Source organism: Bombina bombina, chromosome 5 (assembly GCF_027579735.1).
Source record: "Bombina bombina isolate aBomBom1 chromosome 5, aBomBom1.pri, whole genome shotgun sequence".
Taxonomy (NCBI): domain Eukaryota; kingdom Metazoa; phylum Chordata; class Amphibia; order Anura; family Bombinatoridae; genus Bombina; species Bombina bombina.
Window position 1 is genome coordinate 400765927 of NC_069503.1, and position 26614 is coordinate 400792540.

A 26614-nucleotide genomic window follows, 5' to 3' on the forward strand; every position below is an offset into this window, starting at 1 on the left:
GAGTTGCACCAAACAGAACAGTTAAAATGATTAGGAGTTAAACCATCTCATTGAGAGATCATGGAATGTGTTTTGTACTGTTCTTAAACTAAAATGTATGTTGTTATTTATGAATATGGCACAAATGAACATTTGATCACCAATGTTTTTATCCGTTTAAAATGATATCCTTACCAGGATTAATTTCCACCTCTGATTCAGTAGAACACAACTTCCACTTGATTCTTCCACTATGAAAGCTCTGGCTAGTGGTACAAACACTTATACTTTCCACTCTCAATCCAACTGAAGCACATTCAAACTTCCAGCTAATACTAGCTGATGAGGAATCTTCACTGCGCGCTAAATAAACCTAAAAACAAAAGTAATTTCAATTATTAAATAATTTACTATTCTCTGCCTATGGTGTCTTTTTTTTAATATCTTAATTTTTCCAATTTAAAAAAGTTAAGAAAACAAATTAAAATATATATAAAAAAAATGGAAAAAAGAACAATCATTTATGCATAACTATATAAACAACCAATCTTCCACAATACCATGTTACAAAATTACCCTATAAAATAATAATAAATACAACTCTCATACTTTTCCTATTAATGTGGTTAAATAGCTTTTCAAAGATTCCTCTAACACATTCAAATATTGACCCTAGGTATCTTGGAAGAACTTATATCTCATTGTCTTATCAATTAACATATAATATAGTTGCACTACTATCTCCTTCCGTACTACATTCCTTAAACATCTAATCGTAGGTGGTTAGTTAGCAATCCAATTTGTATAAATTAATTTCCTTAACAGTAATATGATTATAATTATTTTACGACCTGTAACTGGCCAGTTTACACTGACCAAAAATAGAATTATCAAGGAAAATTCCATTTTTATTTTCAAAACCTGGCCATTGACATGTAATATTTTCTGTTTGGGAGGGATCAGGGGGTGGGATTTGTCAGGTGGGAGGCTGATCTCTACCCTAAAGCTAAAATGAACCCTGCAAGCTCCCTACAAGCTACCCAATTAACCCCTTCACTGCTGGGCATAATACACGTGTGGTGCGCAGCGGCATTTAGTGGCCTTCTAATTACCAAAAAGCAATGCCAAAGCCTTATATGTCTGCTATTTCTGAACAAAGTCCCAGAGAAGCTTTTACAACAATGTGTGCCAGTATTGCACAAGCTGTTTGTAAATAATTTCAGTGAGAAACCTAAAATTGTGAAAAACGTTACGTTTTCTTTTAATATGATTGCATTTGGCGGTGAAATGGCGGCATGAAATATACCAAAATGGGCCTAGATCAATACTTTGGGTTGTCTACTACACTACACTATAGCTAAAATTAACCCTACAAGCGCCCTAATTAACCCCTTCACTGCCAGGCATAACACACGTGTGGTGCGCAGCGGCATTTAGTGGCCTAATTACCAAAAAGCACCGCCAAAGCCATATAAAAGTCTGCTATTTCTTAACAAAGGGGATCCCAGAGAAGCATTTACAACCATTTGTGCCATAATTGCACAAGCTGTTTGTAAATAATTTCAGTGAGAAACCTAACGTTTTTTTTATTTGATTCCTTTTGGCGGTGAAATGGTGGCATGAAATATACCAAAATGGGCCTAGATCAATACCTTGGGTTGTCTACTAAAAAAAAAAAATATATACATGTCAAGGGATATTCAGGGATTCCTGACCGATATCAGTGTTCCAATGTAACTATCACTAATTTTTAAAAAAAAGGGATTTGGAAATAGCAAAGTGCTACTTGTATTTATTGCCCTATAACTTGCAAAAAAAGCATAGAACATGTAAACATTGTGTATTTCTAAACTCAGGACAAAATTTTGAAACTATTTTTGCATGGGTGGTTTTTGGTGGTTGTAGATGTGTAACTACTTAGAAAGACCATTTAATGGCGAGAAAAACTGTATATAATGTTTGTGGGTAAACACAAACACCGCAGAAATGTAAAAATAGCCCTGGTCCCAAATGGTCAGAAAATGGAAAAGTGCTGTCCTTAACCCCTTAATGACCACAGCACTTTTCCATTTTCTGTCCGTTTGGGACCAAGGCTATTTTTACATTTTTGTGGTGTTTGTGTTTAGCTGTAATTTTCCTCTTACTCATTTACTGTACCCACACATATTATATACCGTTTTTCTCGCCATTAAATGGACTTTCAAAATATACCATTATTTTCATCATATCTTATAATTTACTATAAAAAATATTATAAAATATGAGGAAAAAATGGAAAAAAACACACTTTTTCTAACTTTGACCCCCAAAATCTGTTACACATCTACAACCACCAAAAAACACCCATGCTAAATAGTTTCTAAATTTTGTCCTGAGTTTAGAAATACCCAATGTTTACATGTTCTTTACTTTTTTTTGCAAGTTATAGGGCTATAAGTACAAGTAGCACTTTGCCATTTCCAAACCACTTTTTTTCAAAATTAGCGCTAGTTACATTGGGACACTAATATCTTTCAGGAATCTCTGAATATCCATTGACATGTATATATTTTTTTTTAGAAGACATCCCAAAGTATTGATCTAGGCCCATTTTGGTATATTTCATGGCACCATTTCACCGCCGAATGCGATCAAATAAAAAAATTATTTTACTTTTTCACAAATTTTTTCACAAACTTTAGGTTTCTCACTGAAATTATTTACAAACAACTCATGAAATTATGGAATAAATGGTTGTAAATGCTTCTCTGGGATCCCCTTTGTTCATAAATAGCAGACATATATGGCTTTGGCTTTGCTTTTTGGTAATTAGAAGGCTGCTAAATGCCACTGCGCACCAACCGTGTATTATGCCCAGCAGTGAATGGGTTAATTAGGGAGCATGTAGGGAGCTTCTAGGGTTAATTTTAGCTCTAGTGTAGTGTAGTAGACAACCCCAAGTATTGATCTAGGCCCATTTTGGTATATTTCATGCCACCATTTCACCGCCAAAAGCAATCAAATAAAAAAAAATTGTTCACTTTTTCAAACTTTAGGTCTTTCACTAAAATTATTTACAAACAGCTTGAGCAATTATGGCACAAATGGTTTTAAATGCTTCTCTGGGATCCCCTTTGTTCATAAATAGCAGACATATATGGCTTTGGCGTTGCTTTTTGGTAATTATAAGGCCGCTAAATGCTGCTGCGCATCACATGTGTATTATGGCCAGCAGTGAAGGGGTTAATTAGGTAGTTTGTAGGGAGCTTGCAGGGTTAATTTTAGCTTTAGTGTAGAGATCAGACTCCCACCTGACACATCCCACCCCCTGATCCCTCCCAAACAGCACTCTTCCCTCCCCCACCCCACAATTGTCCCCGCCATCTTAAGTACTGGCAGAAAGTCTGCCAGTACTAAAATAAAAGGTATATAAAAAAAAAAATAATAATTTTTTTTTAAGCATATTTACATATGCTGCTATGTAGGGTCCCCCCTTAGCCCCCAACCTCCCTGATCCCCCCAAAATAGCTCCCTAACCCTCCCCCTCTGCCTTATTGGGGCCATCTTGGGTACTGGCAGCTGTCTGCCAGTACCCAGTTTGCAAATAAAAATGTTTTTTTTTTTTATGTTTTACTATTTGTTTCTGTAGTGTAGCTTCCCCCCCACAGTCCAATACCCCACCAGCCAAACCGATCACCAAAAAAACCATATTAACCCCTTTGATCCCCACTTCTAACAAAAACATTTTCTGTAGCGTAGTGGTTCCCACCCGCTCCCTCCCCGTGCACGCGCGCGCGCGTCCGTGCGCGTCCCCCCGGTCGCCCCCGCCCCCCTCCGCATCACAAAGGCCATCGATGGCCGCCACCCACCTCCCACACCGGCTCCCACCCACCAACGAAGGTAGCCGTTAATGTCCGGTGCAGAGAGGGCCACAGAGTGGCTCTCTCTGCACCGGATGGCTACAAATGGTTATTGCAGGATGCCTCGATATCGAGGCATCACTGCAATAACCGGAAAGCAGCTGGAAGCGAGCAGGATCGCTTCCAGCTGCTTTCCAAACCGAGGACGTGCAGGGTACGTTCTCAGGCATTAACTGCCTTTTTTTTGAGGACGTACCCTGCACGTCCTCGGTCATTAAGGGGTTAAGGGGTTAAAGAGACATGAAAACAATTTTTTTCTAATTTACTCCTATTATCAATTATTATTCGTTCTCTTGCTATCTTTATTTGAAAAAGAAGGCATCTAAGCTAAGGAGCCAGACATTTTTTGGTTCAGACCCTGGACAGCACTTGTTTATTGGTGGGTGAATTTATCCACCAATCAGCAAGAACAACCCAGGTTTTTTTTTACCAAAAATGAGCCGGCATCTAAACTTACATTCCTGCTTTTCAAATAAAGATACCAAGCAGTGACGTCACTAGGGTTGGTGTCACCTGGTGCGGTAAGTTATGGTGTCACCCCCCCCCCCCCCCGAAAGCAGACACACAAAAACACAGGCACACACACAAACACTCAGGCACACACACAAACACTCAGGCACACACACAAACACTCAGGCACACACACAAACACTCAGGCACACACAGAAACACTCAGGCACACACAGAAACACTCAGGCACACACAGAAACACTCAGGCACACACAGAAACACCCAGGCACACACAGAAACACCCAGGCACACACAGAAACACTCAGGCACACACAGAAACACTCAGGCACACACAGAAACACTCAGGCACACACAAAAACACTCAGACACACACACATACAAAAAATGTAAACTGCACTGCATTAACTATAAAGCTCATGCCTAGAGCTGCTCCCTGGCTCAGCAGAGCATCGAATGAAAGATAAATGGAGCATTTTAAAAATAAATCACTAAAGAAGAGGTTTAGGCGTGTAAACTATGAAAATTCTGCTCTCTAACTCTGTTCCAAGTCTGTCAGTGCACAGCCCCGGGCCACGTGCCTACCGCTTCTTATGGCCAAGCACCTCTGCTCTCTGCCCACCCCCAGACCCCTGTCCGCCTTCCCCTCCTACCTCTTCAGTGTGCACTTAGTGTACGGTAACCATACCGGTCTGGTGGACATCATAAGTAGCTCCTTCACTTTAGAGACAGTGTCAGACAGTCATGCGGTCAGGTGCCAGGCATCCCCCCTCATAATTTCCCAGTTCCCGTTTAGAGAGACATCACAGCAGTGAGTGACTCCACTGCTCCACACGTCATTGAGCAGTGAGCACAGATAGGCAGGCAGGTTTAGGCTAGCAGCGCAACTTCGCAAGCCCCACGGCACGCCCACAACATTCATAGTGAAATTGGGCTAAGCAGGAGCAAAGTACAAACAAGCAAAAGCAGCCGGGAAAACCATTTGTGGTAATTGCAGCGCTGGCTCAAGGGGCAAAAAAATGAAGTCTCTACAACTTCCCCAATCCCACTAATGTTCACAAATGCTGGCCCCTCTAATAAAAAAATATATGCACCCCACTAGTGACGCCACTGATACCAAGAGAAAATTTGATAATAGGAGTAAATTAGAAAGTTGCTTAAAATTGCATGCTCTATCTGAATCATGAAAGAAAAAATTTGGGTTCAGTGTCCCTTTAACTTTGTTAAATTTTATAATACAGATTAAGCAAAGAAATTGGTCTATATGAGCTGGTTAACATTGGATCTTTATTTTGTTTTAAGGCGAGAGTAATGATGGCCTCTCTAACCTTATTAGAGATTTTTCCCTTCTGGAAAAGCATATGTTTTGAAAATATTTACCAAAGATTCTGCTAAAATCCAGGAGACCATCCGGACCAGGAGCCTTGTTTGTGGGCATAGTATTAAATTGTTTTTATAATTTTTCCTTAGAAAATTCCTGATTTAAAGGGATACTAAACCCAAATATTTTCTTTCACGATTCAGATAGAGCATGCAGTTTTAAGCAACTTTCTAATTTACTCCTATTATCAATTTTTCTTCATTCTCATGCTATCTTGATTTGAAAAAGCAGGACTGTAAGCTTAAGAGCCGGCCCATTTTTGGTTGAGCACCTGGGTAGCTGTTGCTGATTGGTGGCTAAATGTAGCAAACCAATCAGCAAGCGCTGCCCAGTTGCTGAACCAAAATGGGCTGGCTCCTAACCTTACATTACTGCTTTTTCAAATAAAGATAGCAAAAGAATGAAGAAAAATTGATAAATAGGAGTAAATTAGAAAGTTGCTTAATACTGCATGCTGCTCTATCTGATTAATTAAAGAAACAATTTGGGTCTAGTATCCCTTTAAGCAGAAGATAACTGCGAAAGAGACACGTTATCCCAGAAATTGCTTTCCATCTTTGAATTATCTTTTAACTGAGTATAGAAGTATAGAAAGCTTCATAGTACTCCACAAACGTTTTTGTAATCTCCTGCATATTTGCGCAGGGCTTCCCCTGTATCTTTAAAGAGGTTATCAATGTTCTACTCTTTTAAAATTTTAACTAAATGCGCTATGGATGAATTGTAGATAAACTCAATCTTACGACAAAAGCACAATCCAAGCAAGGGGGCACTAAGGCCTCTCCTTTCTCTTGGAAATTTCACATCCAGGCAAGTGCTGGTAAAGTTTTGGCATCTGTATTTAGGGTGTAGGGGGGAACTTTGTTGATTGACTTCCTGACGTGTGCATAGACCATAACAGGTGACTACTTGATTGGTTGGAAAACTCCACAAAGCATTTAGAATGAAATGAAATATAAAATTGAGTGAGAAAATATAGTTTCACTAAGACAATGCTCTTTAAGTTCTTCCCATGGCTGCTATTACTGAAGATGGATTTTAATTGCTGGATCGCTCCTCATATTTACCAGACCTTACCCCCAGTGACTATTACCTGTTCCCACACCTGAAGTATCACTTGTGATACAACAGTTTTGCAAGCGATGACAAAGCGTTGGCAGTTGTTGATGAGTGGGACAGTTACTTTTTTTTGAGGAGACATAAAAATGGTGCAATATAGCTAGGATAAATGTGCTTAGCTGAACACCCAACACCCAAAGGTGTAATCTACAGTTCAGCTAAAGAGACAAATTAAATAAACTAATAATATCAGTAAATATACAAAATATTTAGCATATTATTTTAACCATGTATTACAGATTTGCTCACTCATAGTACCGGCAATATTTTTTTGCCACAAAGCTTAAGATACACTAGTGTTTTTCTTGCCCTGTGTTTGTGAATCATTGAACTTGAATGGATAAAAGGACAAGTAAAACAACTTAAAGGGATAAAAAGGTAAAAATTAAAGCATGCATGGGTACATTTCAATTTTTTTTTATTTCTTATTTTTATTAAAGCGATGGATTTACATATACAATAAATGACATTTCAAAGAATAACTTTACACTGATACAGTCATCTTATAATCTAGTCTACTATTGTATCAAAAGTTCTTATGACTTCATTAAGAACTTTGACGGTTGCAACAAGTTATAACGGTAATCAAAAATTAAACGAAAGAACTAAATCTAAACTGAAAACTTGTGCTTGAGCTGGCTCGCTCTCATTTATTCACATTATTAATCTAAGTGTTACAATTCCTCTACATAATTTCATTTCCCAGGTACATTTCAATTTTAAATTAGAAGCATTTTTGTAATATAATTCCATTATCAAAAATGCTTCTAGTGAAAGTTATTACAGTATTGTGTTTCAATGGCATACGCACATATGCTGGGCTAGCCCATGCAGGTGTGTATTGTGTCTGCGAAGACTTAATTTGTGTCATAAAAGCCATGCTGCTGAATCTCTAAGAAGATGTGCCGCTTAAATATTGGTGCATGGGCCCTCACAGTATATGTGCGTATGCCGCTGAAAAACAAGAACTTTTACTAGAAGCATTTTTGCAAATGGTTTTCATCTTAAAGTAAGGTATTTTTTGAATATTTGATAAAACAGATGATCCTGTACTGAATAACTTTTTTATTCAAGCTGATGGAGACTTGTTCATCTCTATACGCTGTGTTGTCCTGATAATCCATTAATAAAGTATTTGTTTGGCATATTATTCAGTTTTTACAACAAAATGCCCATTCACATGTTCTGCATATGGTGTTTTCCTTACATTTGTATTTAATTGAACTGGATATTTTTTATATTCCAGTGGGGGAAAAAATGAATCAAATTCATACTGATGGTATCTATGGAGACCTACCATTTTCCAGTCATTTTCTACTTTCCTAAATACTGACTCCGTCTTCCACACTCCATTATCCCAGCCAGCAATCGCCTCATTGTCATTTGAAACTCTTGTATAGCGATCTTCAACTACATTATACTGAAGGTGGAACCGTTTGTCACACTTCTCCTTTTCAGAAGGGATGAAAACAACACTCTTGTGCTTTAAAACAACAACAAAAAAATAATCAAGTTACAAGGGACATAAATTGTTAAAATACCTTTATTAAGTTGGTAGAATATATATTTTTTTTACATATGCTACTTGATTGAACGGTAGTTTGAGTCTGCTGGCATTTAATAGCACGCATCCTACATTTTGTGTATATGTGTCTTGAAAAATTAAGAGACAGCACCAATATATTTACAACTAGTTCCCTAAATATTTTGCAAATTTCTGCAAATTTACAATTTTACATCAAAACCATTGCTAAAACCACATAATTTAATGGTTTGTTTGCTGGAAAAAAAAAAAAACGTGGAACTTCTGAGTGCAGCCTGCAACCATATGGCCACTTAAAAGTTTCTACAATAGGTGGTTGATTCTAGAATAAGACTGATTTAATAACAGAATAAACCATTTCTAATGAACAAATCAAGCATTTATATAATGTATTCATTTTCTGTCCTTTAAATAAAGGAAACTTTTTTTACTTTTCTTCCCCAAAAATAATTCTTGATAGCATTTTTAACTTTATAAATTATTAATTTAGTTGCAGAGTTTTTTTATAGAAAGTTCTCAAATTTGTGCTATAAATTAATTTTGTAAATACATAGATGGTTATATTATGCCTAAGAAATGTAGCAGTACAGAAAACACTTATTTTATAAACATTTATATTGTACTATCAACATCATCCAACATTTTATTAACAAGATATTTTCTGTTGTGAAGTATGTAGCTGTAGATTTAAATTTACTTTAGCAGCCTAAATGTAATACAGCTATCAGTCACACTTGCTGTATTCTTAATATAGTCCATCCTGTTATATATGGTTTATTGCAAACTTCCCTTTAATTGGAGGCATCTAAGTCCATATAAGAACCTTCCTATTAGACTAATTGGTGACATTCATATTAGGGGAACAGTAGGAGAAATATCAGGGTAAAAAAGGTGCCAGAAGATGAATAAATTTAGGGCCGCCCAACGGAGATACGGGCGGGAGCCGTGGACTCTCCTCTCCTCGATGGAAATGAAATTATCAGGTAAGCATAATTCATGTTTTCCATCTAAAAGGGAGGAGAGTCCATAACTTCATTCATTACTATTGGGAACATATACCCAAGCTCTAGAGGACACTGAATGAAACCGAGAGGGTAAAAGGCGGACCCAAATCTGAGGGCACCACAGCCTGCAAAACCTTTCTCCCAAAAACAGCTTCCGCAGAAGCAAAAACGTAAAATTTGTAAAACATTGTAAAAGTGTTTAAGGAGGACCAGGTAGCCGCCTTACAAATTTGCTCCATAGAGGCCTCATTCTTGAAGGCCCAAGACGAAGCCACAGCTCTAGTTGAATGAGCCGTGATCCTCTAAGGAGGCTTATGTCCCGCTGTCTCATAAGCCAAGCGAATCAAGCTCCTCAACCAGAAAGACAAAAAAGTAGCAGAGGCCCTTTGCCCTTCCCAGAATACACCACAAAAAGAGATGTAGACTGCCTGAAATCCTGTGTAGCCTGAAGATAGAACTCAAGCCACGAACCACATCCAGGTTATGAAGTAACTTCTCCTTTGAAGAAGAAGGTTTAGGACACAAAGAAGGAACAACTATTTCATGATTGATGTTACGGTTAGACACCACCTTGGGGAGAAACCCCAACCCAGTGCGAAGTACAGCCTTAGCCGCATGAAACACCAGATAAGGAGGATCACATTGCAAGGCAGCTCATTCAGATACTCTGCATGTCAATGCAATAGTAAACAGGAAGAGAACCTTCCAGGACAGAATCTTAAATGTCTATGGAATGCATAGGTTCAAACGGAACCCTCTGCAAAACCAAAAGGACTAAGTTTAAGCTCCAAGGCGGAGCCAACTGTCTAACTTTATTTATTAAAAAAGGCACCTTTATACCACCAATGGTCGGGGCACTCACCACCTCTTAGGACCCGGACTACAGAAACCTCTACGTCTCCTGCACCACAGATCAACAGGAAGGATAGATAGCCATACCCAGTCACATGGAATGCCTGGCAGGACCGCCCCTGCACTAGGGAAAAACACGCCAAAAAATGGCCGCGCAAGGTTTCCACAAGTATCCTGAAAGTTCCACACATTGCCAGATCCTCATCTCGCACATAACGCAGCAATGACACAATAAACAATATCATGTATAAACCCCCCGTTCAATAATCCCCCTTCCAGGAATATTAACCCTTGATTCTGTAAAGATAAAAAGGTGCCACACTGTGACCCTGTCTTCTATGTTATCATTATTAATAAAAAATGAAACGATCTTACCAGAATCTACGCCCTGGAACACGGCCCTTCAAGTGTGACAGGTTAGTAGCCTCGCTCCTGACATGGACTTGAGTAAAGAAAGCAAGCAGCGAAACTCGTCAACGCCGATTGCTTATGGAGCTGTTAATATGAGTCGGGATGGTTTCGCAGAAAGACTCTCCCTGCATCTCAGGACTCTAACTTTCGCCCAGGCTCTCACGGAGAGGCTGATATGACTACTTAAAAATCCAGTCCCACTGCGAAGAGTACTACCCTCCATAAAAGACTACTCCAAAACTCTGGTACTCCTCTGCCATCCTCTTGTGACGAAAGGCAAAGAATGACTGGGGGAAGTGGGGGAGGTATTTAAGCCTTTGGCTGGGGCGTCTGTCTCCTCCTGGTGGCCAGGTTCTTAATTCCCAATAGTAATGAATGAAGCCGTGGACTCTCCTCCCCTTTAGATGGAAAAACAAACTTAAAGGAGCAATTTTACATACATTTTATACAATGCTGGTATAATGTTATTGGAAACACATAGGTCTAGATTACAAGTGGCGCACTAACGTTAATATTGCGATCATGCTAACTAGCGCGCATATTACAAGTTGAAAGTAAACAGTTGCTTTTAAGCGCAAACAAAATTTGCGCTGAATGAATTAGCACGCCTGAAGACCCAGCGTAAAGTGTTGGGATTCAATTTTTTTTTTTTATCAACAAACACATCAAAAACACATTAACACAAACTATTACACTCATATCTACACTTTCTGATAAAAATATTTCATATAAATATTTTTTTTATACGAGTTAAAAGGGATATGGTATATGGTAAGGTATTTTAATGGAAAGGGCTATAATGTATATATGTCTAAATATGTGTAAGTGTGTGTGTGTAATATATATATATATATACATATACATACACACACACAGTGGATATAAAAAGTCTACACACCCCTGTTTAAATGTCAGGTTTCTGTGATGTAAAAAAATGAGACAAAGATAAATCATTTTAGAACTTTTTCCACCTTTAATGTGCCCTATAAACTGTACAACTTGATTGAAAAACAAACTGAAACTTCTAGGTGGAGGGAAGTAAAAATAGAAAAATAAAATAATATGGTTGCATATGTGTTTAGAATTGAGCAATCACATTCAAAATCATGTTAAATGGGAATCAGTACACACCTGCCATCATTTAAAATGCCTCTGATTAACCCCAAATAAAGTTCAGCTGTTCTAGTAGGTCTTTCCTGACATTTTCTTAGTTGCAACCTACAGCAAAAGCCATGGTTCGCAGAGAGCTTCCAAAGCATCAGAGGGATCTCATTGTTAAAAGGTATCAGGAGAACGGTACAAAAGAATTTCCAAGGCATTAGATATACCATGGAACACAGTGAAGACAGTCATCATCAAGTGGAGAAAATATGGCACAACAGTGACATTACCAAGAACTGGACGTCCCTCCAAAATTGATGAAAAGACGAGAAGAAAACTGGTCTGGGAGGCTGCCAAGAGGCCTAAAGCACCATTAAAGGAGCTGCAGGAATATCTGGCAAGTACTGGCTGTGTGGTGCATGTGACAACAATTCCCCGTATTCTTCATATGTCTGGTCTATGGGGTAGAGTGGCAAGACAGAAGCCTTTTCTTATGCTTCACTGTGGGTATGGTGTTCTTTTGGTTATATGCGCCGAACATATCTTTTGGAATTATGGCCAAAACTTTAATCTTGGTTTCATCAAACCAGAACACCTTTTGCTTTTGGGAGGCTTCAGATGTGTTTTTGCACCTTTATGCAGTCTTGGGGGCTGGCTTTGGTTTCTTGTAAGGCTTGGATTTATTTCAACTCGAGGATGGCTTCCAATTGGAGCCAGAGTCCTTAGGAGAAGGGGTGTTTTTTTGTTCTCTATTCTGACGAAAGGTACGAAACCGATTAGAAGCTTTAGATTTGCCTTTAGACTTTTTATCTTGAGGCAAAAAAACTTCCTTCCCCCCAGTAATAGTGGAAATAATAGAATCCAACTGGGAACCAACTGGGAACCAAACAAATTATTACCCTGAAATGATAGAGATAGTAACCTAGATTTAGATACCATGTCAGCATTCCATGATTTGAGCCATAATGCTCTTCTAGCTACAATAGCCAAAGACATAGATTTAACATTAATCTTGATGATATCAAAAATAGCATCACAGATAAAATGATTTGCATGTTTAAGCAAACGAACAATACTATGCAAATCAGAGTCTTTTTTCCATTCTGCTAAGCTATCCAACCAAAAAGTTGATGAAGCCGCAACATCAGCCATAGAAATGGCAGGTCTGAGAATATAGCCAGAATACAAATAAGCTTTCCTTAGATAAGATCTTCCTATCAAAAGGATCCTTAAAAGAAGTACTATCTTCCATAGTAATAGTAGTACGTTTAGCAAGAGTAGAAGTAGCCCCATCAACTTTAGGGACTTTTTCCCAAAACTCTAATTTAGCCACTGGCAAAGGATAAAACTTTTTAAACCTTGAAGAAGGAACAAAAGAAGTACCAGGCTTAGACCATTCCTTAGCAATCACATCAGGAACAGGAAAAACCTCAGGAGTAGACACAGGAGGTTTATAGACAGAATTTAAATGTTTACTGGATTTATTATCAAAAGGACCAGACTCCTCAATATCCAAAGCTATCAACACTTCTTTTAACAAAGAACGAATATACTCAATCTTAAAAAGATAAGATGATTTATCAGTGTCAATATCTGAAGTAGGATCTTTTTTAAAAGACCTTTTACATTTATTTGAAGGCGGTATAGCAGCCATAGCCTTCTGTATCGCATCAGCAATATAATTTTTCATATCAATAGGGATATCATGTACTTTAGAAGTTGAAGGAACAACAGATACTGTACTAGCACTAATAGAAACCTTTTCTGCATGCAAAAGCTTATTATGACAACTGTTACACACTACAGCTGGAGATATAATCTCCACTAGTTTACAACAGATACACTTAGCTTTGGTAGAACTGTGTTGAGGCAGCATGGTTCCTACAGCAGCTTCTGAGACAGGATCAGATTGATACATCTTGTAAAATGTAAAAGAAAAAAACAGAATTTATGTTTACCTGATAAATTTCTTTCTCCAACGGTGTGTCCGGTCCACGGCGTCATCCTTACTTGTGGGATATTCTCTTCCCCAACAGGAAATGGCAAAGAGCCCAGCAAAGCTGGTCACATGATCCCTCCTAGGCTCCGCCTACCCCAGTCATTCGACCGACGTTAAGGAGGAATATTTGCATAGGAGAAACCATATGGTACCGTGGTGACTGTAGTTAAAGAAAATAAATTATCAGACCTGATTAAAAAAAAAAACCAGGGCGGGCCGTGGACCGGACACACCGTTGGAGAAAGAAATTTATCAGGTAAACATAAATTCTGTTTTCTCCAACATAGGTGTGTCCGGTCCACGGCGTCATCCTTACTTGTGGGAACCAATACCAAAGCTTTAGGACACGGATGAAGGGAGGGAGCAAATCAGGTCACCTAAATGGAAGGCACCACGGCTTGCAAAACCCTTCTCCCAAAAATAGCCTCAGAAGAAGCAAAAGTATCAAACTTGTAAAATTTGGTAAAAGTGTGCAGTGAAGACCAAGTCGCTGCCCTACATATCTGATCAACAGAAGCCTCGTTCTTGAAGGCCCATGTGGAAGCCACAGCCCTAGTGGAGTGAGCTGTGATTCTTTCAGGAGGCTGCCGTCCGGCAGTCTCATAAGCCAATCGGATAATGCTTTTAATCCAGAAGGAGAGAGAAGTAGAAGTTGCTTTTTGACCTCTCCGTTTACCAGAATAAACAACCAACAAGGACAAAGTTTGTCTGAAATCCTTAGTAGCTGCTAAGTAAAAATTTGAGAGCACGAACTACATTCAAGTTGTGCAACAAACGTTCCTTCTTTGAAACTGGATTAGGACACAAAGAAAGGTACAACTATCTCCTGGTTAATGTCTTTGTTAGAAACAACTTTTGGAAGAAAACCAGGTTTAGTACGCAAAACCACCTTATCTGCATGGAACTCCAGATAAGGAGAAGAACACTGCAGAGCAGATAATTCTGAAGCTCTTCTAGCAGAAGAAATTGCAACCAAAAACAAACTTTCCAAGATAATAACTTAATATCAACGGAATGTAAGGGTTCAAACGGAACCCCCTGAAGAACTGAAAGAACTAGGTTGAGACTCCAAGTAGGAGTCAAAAATTTTGTAAACAGGCTTGATTCTAACCAGAGCCTGAACAAAGGCTAGAACATCTGGCACAGCTGCCAGCTTTTTGTGAAGTAACACGGACAAGGCAGAAATCTGTCCCATCAAGGAACTTGCAGATAATCCTTTTTCCAATCCTTCTCGAAGGAAGGATAGACTCTTAGGAATCTTAACCTTGTCCCAAGGGAATCCTGCAGATTCACACCAACAGATATACCAAATTATGTGGTAATTTTTCTGGTTACAGGCTTTCAGGCCTGAACAAGAGTATTAATAACAGAATCTGAGAACCCTCGCTTTGATAAGATCAAGCGTTCAATCTCCAAGCAGTCAGCTGGAGTGGGTCGAACGGACCTAGAACAAGAAGGTCTCGTCTCAAAGGTAGCTTCCATGGTGGAGCCGATGACATATTCACCAGATCTGCATACCAAGTCCTGCGTGGCCACGCAGGAGCTATCAAAATCACCGACGCCCTCTCCTGATTGATCCTGGCTACCAGCCTGGGGATGAGAGGAAACGGCGGGAACACATAAGCTAGTTTGAAGGTCCAAGGTGCTACTAGTGCATCCACTAGAGCCGCCTTGGGATCCCTGGATCTGTACCCGTAGTAAGGAACTCTAAAGTTCTGACGAGAGGCCATCAGATCCATGTCTGGAATGCCCCACGGTTGAGTGACTTGGGCAAAGATTTCCGGATGGAGTTCCCACTCCCCCGGATGCAATGTCTGACGACTCAGAAAATCCGCTTCCCAATTTTCCACTCCTGGGATGTGGATAGCAGACAGGTGGCAGGAGTGAGACTCCGCCCATAGAATGATTTTGGTCACTTCTTCCATCGCTAGGGAACTCCTTGTTCCCCCCTGATGGTTGATGTATGAACTTGGCCCTCGCTAGCTGAGGCCAAGCTTTGAGAGCATTGAATATCGCTCTCAGTTCCAGAATATTTATCGGTAGAAGAGAGTCTACCCGAGACCAAAGACCCTGAGCTTTCAGGGATCCCCAGACCGCGCCCCAGCCCATCAGACTGGCGTCGGTCGTGACAATGACCCACTCTGGTCTGCAGAAGGTCATCCCTTGTGACAGGTTGTCCAGGGACAGCCACCAACGGAATGAGTCTCTGGTCCTCTGATTTACTTGTATCTTCGGAGACAAGTCTGAATAGTCCCCATTCCACTGACTGAGCATGAACAGTTGTAATGGTCTTAGATGAATGCGCACAAAAGGAACTATGTCCAGTGCCGCTACCATCAAACCTATCACTTCCATGCCCTACGCTATGGAAGGAAGAGGAACGGAATGAAGTATCCGACAAGAGTCTAGAAGTTTTGTTTTTCTGGCTTCTGTCAGAAAAATCCTCATTTCTAAGGAGTCTATTATAGTTCCCAAGAAGGGAACCCTCGTTGACGGAGATAGAGAACTCTTTTCCACGTTCACTTTCCATCCGTGAGATCTGAGAAAGGCCAGGACAATGTCCGTGTGAGCCTATACTTGAGGAAGGGACGACGCTCGAATCAGAATGTCGTCCAAGTAAGGTACTACAGCAATGCCCCTTGGTCTTAGCACCGCCAGAAGGGACCCTAGTACCTATGAGAAAAAACCTAGGAGCAGTGGCTAATCCGAAAGAAAACGCCACGAACTGGAAATGCTTGTCCAGGAATGCAAACCTTAGGAGCCGATAATGTTCCTTGTGGATAGGAATATGTAGATACGCATCCTTGAAATCCACCTTGGTCATGAATTGACCTTCCTGGATGGAAGGAAGAAGTGTTCGAATGGTTTCCATCTTGAACGATGGAACCTTGAGAAACTTGTTCAAGATCTTGAGATCGAAGATTGGTCTGAACGTTCACTCTTTTTTGGGAACTATGAACAGATTTGGAGTAGAACCCCATCCCTTGTTCTCCTAATGGAACAGGATGAATCACCCCCATTTTTAGCAGGTCTTTTACCCAATGTAAGAATGCCTGTCTTCTTATGTGGTCTGAAGACAACTGAGACCTGTGGAACCTCCCCCTAGGAGGAAGCCCCTTGAACTCCAGAGAATAACCTTGGGAGACTATTTCTAACGCCCAAGGATCCAGAACATCTCTTGCCCCAGCCTGAGCGAAGAGAGAGAGTCTGCCCCCCACCAGATCCGGTCCCGGATCGGGGGCCCGCATTTCATGCTGTCTTGGTAGCAGTGGCAGGTTTCCTGGCCTGCTTTCCTATGTTCCAGCCTTGCATAGGTCTCCAGGCTGGATTGGCTTGAGAAGTATTACCTTCCTGCTTAAACTTAGGTTTATTTTTGGTCTTGAAAAGACCTATCCCGAGGAAGGGCGTGGCCCTTGCCCCCAGTGATATCAGAGATAATCTCTTTCAAGTCAGGGCCAAAGAGTGTTTTCCCCTTGAAAGGAATGTCAAGCAAATTGTTCTTGGAAGACGCATCCGCTGTCCAAGATTTTAACCGAAGCGCTCTGCGCCACAATAGCAAAACCCAGAATTTTTTCGCCGCTAACCTAGCCAATTGCAAGGTGGCGTCTAGGGTGAAAGAATTAGCCAATTTAAGAGCACGAATTCTGTCCATAATCTCCTCATAAGAAGAAGAATTACTAATAATCGCCTTTCCTAGCTCATCAACTAGAAACACGCGGCTGCAGTGACAGGGACAATGCATGCAATTGGATGTAGAAGGGAACCTTGCTGACCAAACATCTTTAGCAGACCTTCTAATTTTTTATCCATAGGATCTTGGAAAGCACAACTATCTTCTATGGGTATAGTGGCGCGCTTGTGTAGAGTAGAAACCGCCCCCTCGACCTTGGGGACTGTCTGCCATCAGTCCTTTCTGGGGTCGACTATAGGAAAACAATTTTATAAATATGGGGGAAGGTACTAAAGGTATACCGGGCCTGTCCCATTCTTTACTAACAATGTACGCCACCCGCTTGGATATAGGAAAAGCTTCGGGGGGCCCCGGGGCCTCTAAGAACTTTTCTATTTTACATAGTGGTTCTGGAATGACCAGATAATCACAATCATCCAAATTGGATAACACCTCCTTAAGCAGAGCGCGGAGATGTTCCAACTTAAATTTAAAATTAATCACATCAGGTTCAGCTTGTTGAGAAATGTTTCCTGAATCTGAAATTTCTCCCTCAGACAAAACCTCCCTGGCCCCCTCAGACTGGTGTAGGGGCCCTTCAGAAACCATATCATCAGCGTTCTCATGCTCTACAGAATTTTCTAAAACAGAGCAGTCGCGCTTTCGCTGATAAGTGGGCATATTGGCTAAAATGTTTTTGATAGAATTATCCATTACAGCCGTTAAATGTTGCATAGTAAGGAGTATTGGCGCACTAGATGTACTAGGGGCCTCCTGTATGGGCAAGACTGGTGTAGACGAAGTAGGGGATGATGCAGTACCATGCTTACTCCCCTCACTTGAGGAATCATCTTGGGCATCATTTTTACTAAATTTTTTATGACATAAAATACATATAGTTAAATGAGAAGGAACCTTGATTTCCCCACATTCAGAACACAATCTATCTGGTAGTTCAGACATGTTAAACAGGCATAAACTTGATAACAAAGCACAAAAAACGTTTTAAAATAAAACCGTTACTGTCACTTTAAATTTTAAACTAAACACACTTTATTACTGCAATTGCGAAAAAGTATGAAGGAATTGTTCAAAATTCACCAAAATTTCACCACAGTGTCTTAAAGCCTTAAAAGTATTGCACACCAAATTTGGAAGCTTTAACCCTTAAAATAACGGAACCGGAGCCGTTTTTTATATTTAACCCCTTTACAGTCCCTGGAATCTGCTTTGCTGAGACCCAACCAAGCCCAAAGGGGAATACGATACCAAATGATGCCTTCAGAAAGACTTTTCTATGTATCAGAGCTCCACACACCTGCAGCTGCATGCCATGCTGTCCTCAAAAACAAGTGCGCCATTACCGGCGCGAAAATGAGGCTCTGACTATGATTAGGGAAAGCCCCTAGAGAATAAGGTGTCAAAAACAGTGCCTGCCGATATAATCATATCAAAATACCCAGAATAAATGATTCCTCAAGGCTAAATATGTGTTAATAATGAATCGATTTAGCCCAGAAAAAGTCTACAGTCTTAATAAGCCCTTGTGAAGCCCTTATTTACTATCTTAATAAAAATGGCTTACCGGATCCCATAGGGAAAATGACAGCTTCCAGCATTACATCGTCTTGTTAGAATGTGTCATACCTCAAGCAGCAAGAGACTGCACACTGTTCCCCCAACTGAAGTTAATTGCTCTCAACAGTCCTGTGTGGAACAGCCATGGATTTTAGTTACGGTTGCTAAAATCATTTTCCTCATACAAACAGAATTCTTCATCTCTTTTCTGTTTCTGAGTAAATAGTACATACCAGCACTATTTGAAAATAACAAACTCTTGATTGAATAATGAAAAACTACAGTTAAACACTAAAAAACTCTAAGCCATCTCCGTGGAGATGTTGCCTGTACAACGGCAAAGAGAATGACTGGGGTAGGCGGAGCCTAGGAGGGATCATGTGACCAGCTTTGCTGGGCTCTTTGCCATTTCCTGTTGGGGAAGAGAATATCCCACAAGTAAGGATGACGCCGTGGACCGGACACACCTATGTTGGAGAAATAACATTTAAACAGAAATATCTTATTTCCACATATAGCAGTTTCAGGAATCGGAAAAAATGCAAATGCTAAAATTGACAAAAAAAAGCAAATAGCATAGCCCTCTGAGCATAAAGAAGGCAAGGAGCATATAGGAAGTGGGGTAAAATAAAAACGACATTTTTTGGCGCGAAGTATGACGCACGACGCAAAAGGAAGTTGAGAAATGTTTTGGCGCCAACAAACATCTGGAAATGACGCAACTCGCGTCATAACAAACACAATTTCCGCCAAACAACCTAGCATCAACTAAGACGCAGGAAATGACGAACTTGAGTCATTACAGACGCACATTCGCGGCAAAAAAAGAATGACGCAATAAATAACAGCATTTTGCGCCCTCGCGAGCCTAATTTGCCCGCAAGTTTTACAAAGAAAAAACAAGTCAAATTGAAAAAAGACTATACCCCAGGTAAGAAAAACTTCCTAAAACATGATTCCCATAACAAAACTGCCAGACTGCAAAGGGAAATTACACATAGACCTGACTCAAGGCAAATATAAGTAAAATACATATATTAAGAACTTTATACATAAAGCGCCAAACCATAGCAGAGTGTCTTAAATAATGATATATACTTACTGAAAGACACCCATCCACATATAGCAGATAGCCAAACCAGTACTGAAAGCTATCAGCAGAGGTAATGGTATATAAGAGTATATCATCGATCTGAAAAGAGAGGTAGGAAATGAATCCCTACGACCGATAACAGAGAAACCTTGAAAAGATTCCCCACGAGGGAAACCATAAAATCAAATAGGCGATACTCTCTTCACATCCCACTGAGAGGAATTGGCCTTCAGAATGCTTAGAAGCGCTTATCACAGAAGAAATCATAAAAATCAAGCACAAACTTACTTCACCACCTCCATAGGAGGCAAAGTTTGTAAAACTGAATTGTATGTGTGGTGAGGGGTGTATTTATAGGAATTAGGTTTGGGAAACTTTGCCCCTCCTGTTAGTATTGTATATCCCATACGTCACTAGCTCATGGACTCTTGCCAAATACATGAAAGCAATAAGGTAAGGCAAATCGCTCTGCAAAGCTGAGAGTTCAGAAACTCTCAGAGCAGAAGAAATAGCACAGCTTAAGCTTAATATATATGGAATGCAATGGCTCAAACGGAGCCTGTTGCAAAACCCTAAGAGCTAGATTAAGACTCCAAGGAGGAGTAACAGGTTTAAACACAGGCCTGATTCTAACTAGGGTCTGACAAAAAGATTGAACATCTGGCACAGCCGCCAGACGCTTATGTAAAAGAATAGATAATGCAGAAATCTGACCCTTCAGAGGACTGACAACCCTTTCTCCAGACCATCCTGGAGAAAAGACAAAATTCTAGGAATCCTGACCCTACTCCAAGAGTAGCCCTTTGATTCACACCAATAAAAGGAATTTACGCCATACCTTATGGTAAATCTTACGAGTAACAGGCTTGCGAGCCTGAATCATAGTATTAATGACAGACTCAGAAAACCCATGCTTAGCCAGAACGAAGCGTTCAATCTCCAAGCAGTCAGCTTCAGAGAAATGAGATTTGGATGGAGGAAAGGACCCTGAGTTAGAATGTCCTTCCTCAGAGGTAACCTCCAAGGTGATAGAGATGACATCCTCACTAGGTCTGCAAACCAGATCCTGCGAGGCCATGCAGGAGCTATTAGAATTACAGACGCTCTTTCCTGTTTGATACGAGCAATGACTTGTGGAAGGAGAGCAAACAGGTATTCTAGACCGAAATCCCATGGAACCCCGCCAGAGCATCTATCAGAGCAGCTTGAGGATCTCTTGAACTTGAACAGTACCTTGGAAGCTAGGCATTCTGACGAGACGCCATCAGATCCAACTCTGGCACCTCCCACTTGAGGGTTAACCTGGAGAACACCTCCGAATGGAGAGCCTACTCCCCAGGATGAAAGGTCTGTCTGCTCAGGAAGTCCGCCTCCCAGTATTCCACTCCTGGAATGTGGATGGCAGATGGAAGACAATTGTGAGCTTCCGCCTACTGCAGAATGCAAGACACCTCCCTCATGGCCAAGGAACTCTGAGTTCCTCCCTGGTGGTTGATTTAAGCCACTGAGGTGATGTTGTCAGACTGGAATCTGATAAACCGGGCTAAAGACAACTGAGGCCAGGCCACTAGAGCATTGAAGATCGCTCTCAACTCCAACATATTTATTGGAAGAGAAGACTCCTCTTGAGTCCATAGGCCCTGAGCCTTTAGAGAGTCCCAAACTGCTCCCCAACCTAGCAGGCTGACGTCCGTGGAAGCATGTTCCCTGAGACAGATAATCCTGAGATATCCACCATGAAAGAGTCATTTGTAAACTGGTCCAGATCCGAATGGTTTCCATTCCATTGTCTGAGCATGCAGAGTTGTAGAGCTCTCAAATGGAATCGAGCAAAGGGAACGTGTTCATGGAGGCTACCATCAGACCAATTACCTCCATGCATTGAGCTACTGACGGCCGGACAGTAGACTGAAGAGAGGCAAGCAGAGGTAATTTTTGCTTTTCTGACCTCCGTCAGAAAAATCTTCATAGATAGGGAATCTATGATGTTTCCTAAGAAAACCACCCTTGTAGCTGGAACAAGGGAACTCTTTTCCAGATTCACTTTCCATCCGTGGGAATGAAGAAAAGACAAAAATGATCTTCGTATGAGATTCTGCTAGATGAAAAGATGGCGCCTGAACCAAGATGTCGTCCAGATAAGGCACCAATGCGATTCCCTGACAAGACCTGACAACTGCCAAATGAGCCCCCAGAACTTTTGAAAAAAATCTGGGAGCTGTGGCAAGGCCAAACGGAAGAGCTACAAACTGAAAGTGCTTGACCAGGAAAGTGAATCTCATGAATTTGTGATGATCCCAGTGGATGGGAACATGAATATACGCGTCCTTCAGGTCTATGGTCGTCATGAACTGACTCACTTGGACCAAAGGGAGAATGGAACAAATAGTTTCCATTTTGAAGGACGGTACCCTGAGAAATTTGTTGACACATTTCAGGTCTAAAATGGGACGAAAAGTTCACTCTTTTTTGGGAACCACAAACAGATTTGAATAAAATCCTAGTCCATGTTCGCTTAGTGGAACCGGAACAATCACTCCCAGGGAGAAAAGGTCCTGAACGCAGTTCAAGAATGCCTCTCTTTTTACCTGGTCTGCAGATAATCTTGAGAGGAGAAATCTGCCCCTGGGAGGACAAGACTTGAAGTCTATTTTGTAACCTTGGGATACTATGTCCACAGACCAAGAGTCTGGGACATCACGTATCCAAGCTTGATGGAAAGTCTGCCCCCCACTTGATCCAGTACTGGACGGGGGGCAGACCCTTCATGCTGACTTAGTCTCAGATGAGGGCTTCTTTGATCGTTTTCCCTTATTCCAAGATTGATTGGGTCTCCAAGAGGACTTGGACTGCTCCGGCCAGCCTGGAAGAGGAAGACTTCTATCCTTTGAAGTTATTAAAATTTTGACACCCCTTAGGTCTATTCTTCTTGCCTTGTGGTAGAAAAGACCCTTTTCCACCTGTAATTTCATAAATTATCCCTGCCAGACCAGGACCAAACAGGGTCTTACCCTTGTAAGGTAGCAACAGAAGCTTGGACTTGGAGGTAACATCGTCTGACCCAGATTTCAGCCACAACAGTGAAGCCAGACATCTTGGCTCCCAGACTAATGACTTGTATGTTCGCGTCAGAAATAAAGGAATTGGCTAGTTTGAAAGCCTTAATCCTATCTTGGATCTCCTCCAACTGAGTTTCCTCTAAAACCAACTCTGACAAAGCATTGCACCAATAAGATGCCGCACTTGCCACTGTGGCAATAAAGACTGCAGGTTGCCATTGTAAACCCTGATGAACATACATTGTCTTTAAATAAGCCTCCAGCTTTTTGCCCATGGGATCCTTAAAGGAACAGTTATCCTCAATAGGAATCATGGTTTTCTTAGCCAGAGTAGAAATAGCCCCTTCTACCTTAGGCACTGTGTGCCATGAGTCTCGAATGGAGTCAGCAACAGGAAACATCTTTTTAAAAATGGGAGACGGGGAGAAAGGTATCCCAGGCTTATCCCACTCCTGAGCAATTATCTCCGACACACGATCTGGAACAGGAAACACTTCCACAGGGGAAGGAACATCATAGTATCTGTTAAGTTTACTAGATTTCTTAGGGTTGACAGCGACAGAAGAATCGGAGTCGTCCAAAGTAGCCAGTACCTCCTTTAACAGTACACAGAGGTGTTCAAGCTTAAATCTGAAGTTTACCTCTTCAGAGTCAGTCAAAGGAATTATACTGTCCGAATCTGAGATTTCACCCTCAGAAGCTACTGAGGTATCCTCCTCAACAGACTTAGGAAGGAGGTCCTTCGCAGCAGCAGAGGCGACAGGCACCTTACTATCAGAAAAATGTTTAGATTTCCTCTTGTGCTTCCCCAACATGGGAAAAGCAGATAAAGCTGCAGATACCGCAGAAGATATCTGTGCCGCAAAATCTACAGGCAAATATACGCCTCCAGGAGGCTGAGATGAACTGCAGGGCACTGTATGTGATGCCATTGAGGCTTGGGACGTTTGAGGAGAAAGCTGTGGCATTGCCTGAAAAGCATCATCCTGAGAGACATTAGGCTCAGAAAAAAAGAAATGTATCTTTACATTTCAATGTCTTTTCTAAACATGAGGAAATTTTTTTTGCAAGTATCGCTCTGCTGAGCTTGTAAGCCATAAAAGAAGCTGTTAATACAGCCCTCACTATAAGCCCCAATCAAAGCCTCAATAACCAATGAGTCACATATAAAAATGTATATGCTAAGGAAAATCCTCCCCACACAAGTAAGGAGATTAACCCCAAGTCTCTGTCACCTAATGAGTGCCTGCACTCCCCAATAAAGGATAAGTGTGTCCCAATTAATTATTGCAGCAATATCCTCTGAAGTGCTAGTCTCCAGTACCTAGAAGACAAAAGCACTTGCCTGCAAATCCAGCTGTCCAGCAGGAAGACAGCTCATAAGGTGTGAAAGGACACATACTCCTTACAGAGACCTGTAGAAAAAGAAAGAACAGAGTAACCAACTCTGGCTTTCTATACAAAGGGCAGCAATATATGTTAGAAAAACTGAGCAAGGACCACCTCACTACTTTCTAACTGATTAAAAGCCACCACTACTCTTACTCAAGAGATTGATGTGGACACAGCTATACCCAAATCCTTGCTTGCAGGGAAAAGTACCCCAAAAAAAGGAAAAATATTTTCAGACACCTAACTTCACCTCCTCCATTGACAAAGAGAATGACTGGGGGTTATGGGTAAGGGAAGTGACACTTAACAGCTTTGCTGTGGTGCTCTTTGTCTCCTCCTGCTGGCCAGGAATGAATATCCCACTAGTAATTGGAATGACGTTGTGGACTCTCCATGTCTTAGGAAAGAAATATTAGTTATATGTATGTATATAATACATATATTAAAGCTTATTAACTATAAATTACAGCATGTAATATGTACTGTTTAATATCCCTTTAATAAAAAGCCTGTTATGGCTTTCCCCGTAACTGATATTTACCTTTGCACCACTTTCACCTCTTGCCACCCTCCATGCTAGAGACCCAGATATCCTACCACCAAGTTCTCCAGGCTTGGGCGTCTTAGGAGACATAAACTCAACGATTTCTACTATCAATCTTCCAAGAAGTTCTTTTTTTCTGTGCTCTTCAATGGACTGCTGTCTCTGTAAACAATTAAAACAAGTTAAGACCAGTAAAACAAAAAAATACTTTTCAACACTATAGACATATAAGAGTATACAATAAAATGTGTTTTAAGGCGGAAACATAAATATGTAATTCTCCATTATTTGGGCTTTTATTAGGACACAATACAATATATATATATATATATATATATATATATATATATATATATATATAGTGGGGAAAAAAAAGTATTTAGTCAGCCACCAATTGTGCAAGTTTTCCCACTTAAGAAGATGAGAGAGGCCTGTAATTTTCATCATAGGTATACCTCAACTATGAGAGACAAAATGTGGAAACAAATCCAGACAATCACATTGTCTGATTTGGAAAGAATTTATTTGCAAATTATGGTGGAAAATAAGTATTTGGTCAATATCAAAAGTTCATCTCAATACTTAATGACAGAGGTCAAACATTTTCTGTAAGTCTTAACAAGGTTTTCACACACTGTTGCTGGTATGTAGGCCAATTCCTGCATGCAGATCTCCTCTAGAGCAGTGATGTTTTGGGGCTGTTGCTGGGCAACACAGACTTTCAACTCCCTCCAAAGGTTTTCTATGGGGTTATGATCTGGAGACTGGCTAGGCCACTCCAGGACCTTGAAATGCTTCTTACGAAGCCACTACTTCGTTGCCCGGGCGGTGTGTTTGGGATCATTGTCATGCTGAAAGACCCAGCCACATTTCATCTTCAATGCCGTTGCTGATGGAAGGAGGTTTGCACTCAAAATCTCACGATACATGGCCCCATTCATTCTTTCATGTACACAGATCAGTTGTCCTGTTCCCTTTGCAGAGAAACAGTCCCAAAGCATGATGTTGCCATCCCCATGCTTCACAGTAGGTATGGTGTTCTCTCTCCTCCAAACACGACAAGTTGTGTTTCTATCAAACAGTTCTACTTTGGTTTCATCTGACCATATGACATTCTCCCAATCTGCTTCTGGATCATCCAAATGCTCTAGCATACTTCAGACGGGCCTGGACATGTACTGGCTTAAGCAGGGGGACACGTCTGGCACTGCAGGATCTGAGTCCCTGGCAGCGTAGTGTGTTACTGATGGTAGCCTTTGTTTTTTTTTGGTTTTTTTTTGCTTTTTCTTTTTTTTTTTTAATACTTTATTTATATCCAGCAATGTGTAATACAAAAGAAAAAAGAACAACCAAATTCGTCATTTTACGCCTCACAGGGCTCCTTATCATGCTTCATATAAAAGAATACAAAATAAAGCGAATCGCTTATTGCCTTGTTGACAATTCATAGTCATATTCAAGCTGATTTATACACAATGCTGGGTTTTAAACATAATTCTTAAAACCTTTTACACTCATGTTT

General features: G+C 40.7%; 1 protein-coding gene across 1 annotated transcript in view; it reads right to left on the reverse strand.

Annotated features, from left to right (window-relative positions):
* The window catches only part of NGLY1 (N-glycanase 1), a 118653-nt gene that overhangs the window by 14365 nt on the left and 77674 nt on the right, over positions 1 to 26614 (reverse strand). Inside the window, exons 9-11 of the mRNA XM_053714237.1 lie at positions 25090 to 25254; positions 8144 to 8329; positions 175 to 352 (exon numbers count right to left, since the gene is read on the reverse strand). Of these exons, the coding sequence (XP_053570212.1) occupies positions 175 to 352; positions 8144 to 8329; positions 25090 to 25254 (529 nt within the window). The remainder of the gene's footprint in view (positions 1 to 174; positions 353 to 8143; positions 8330 to 25089; positions 25255 to 26614) is intronic.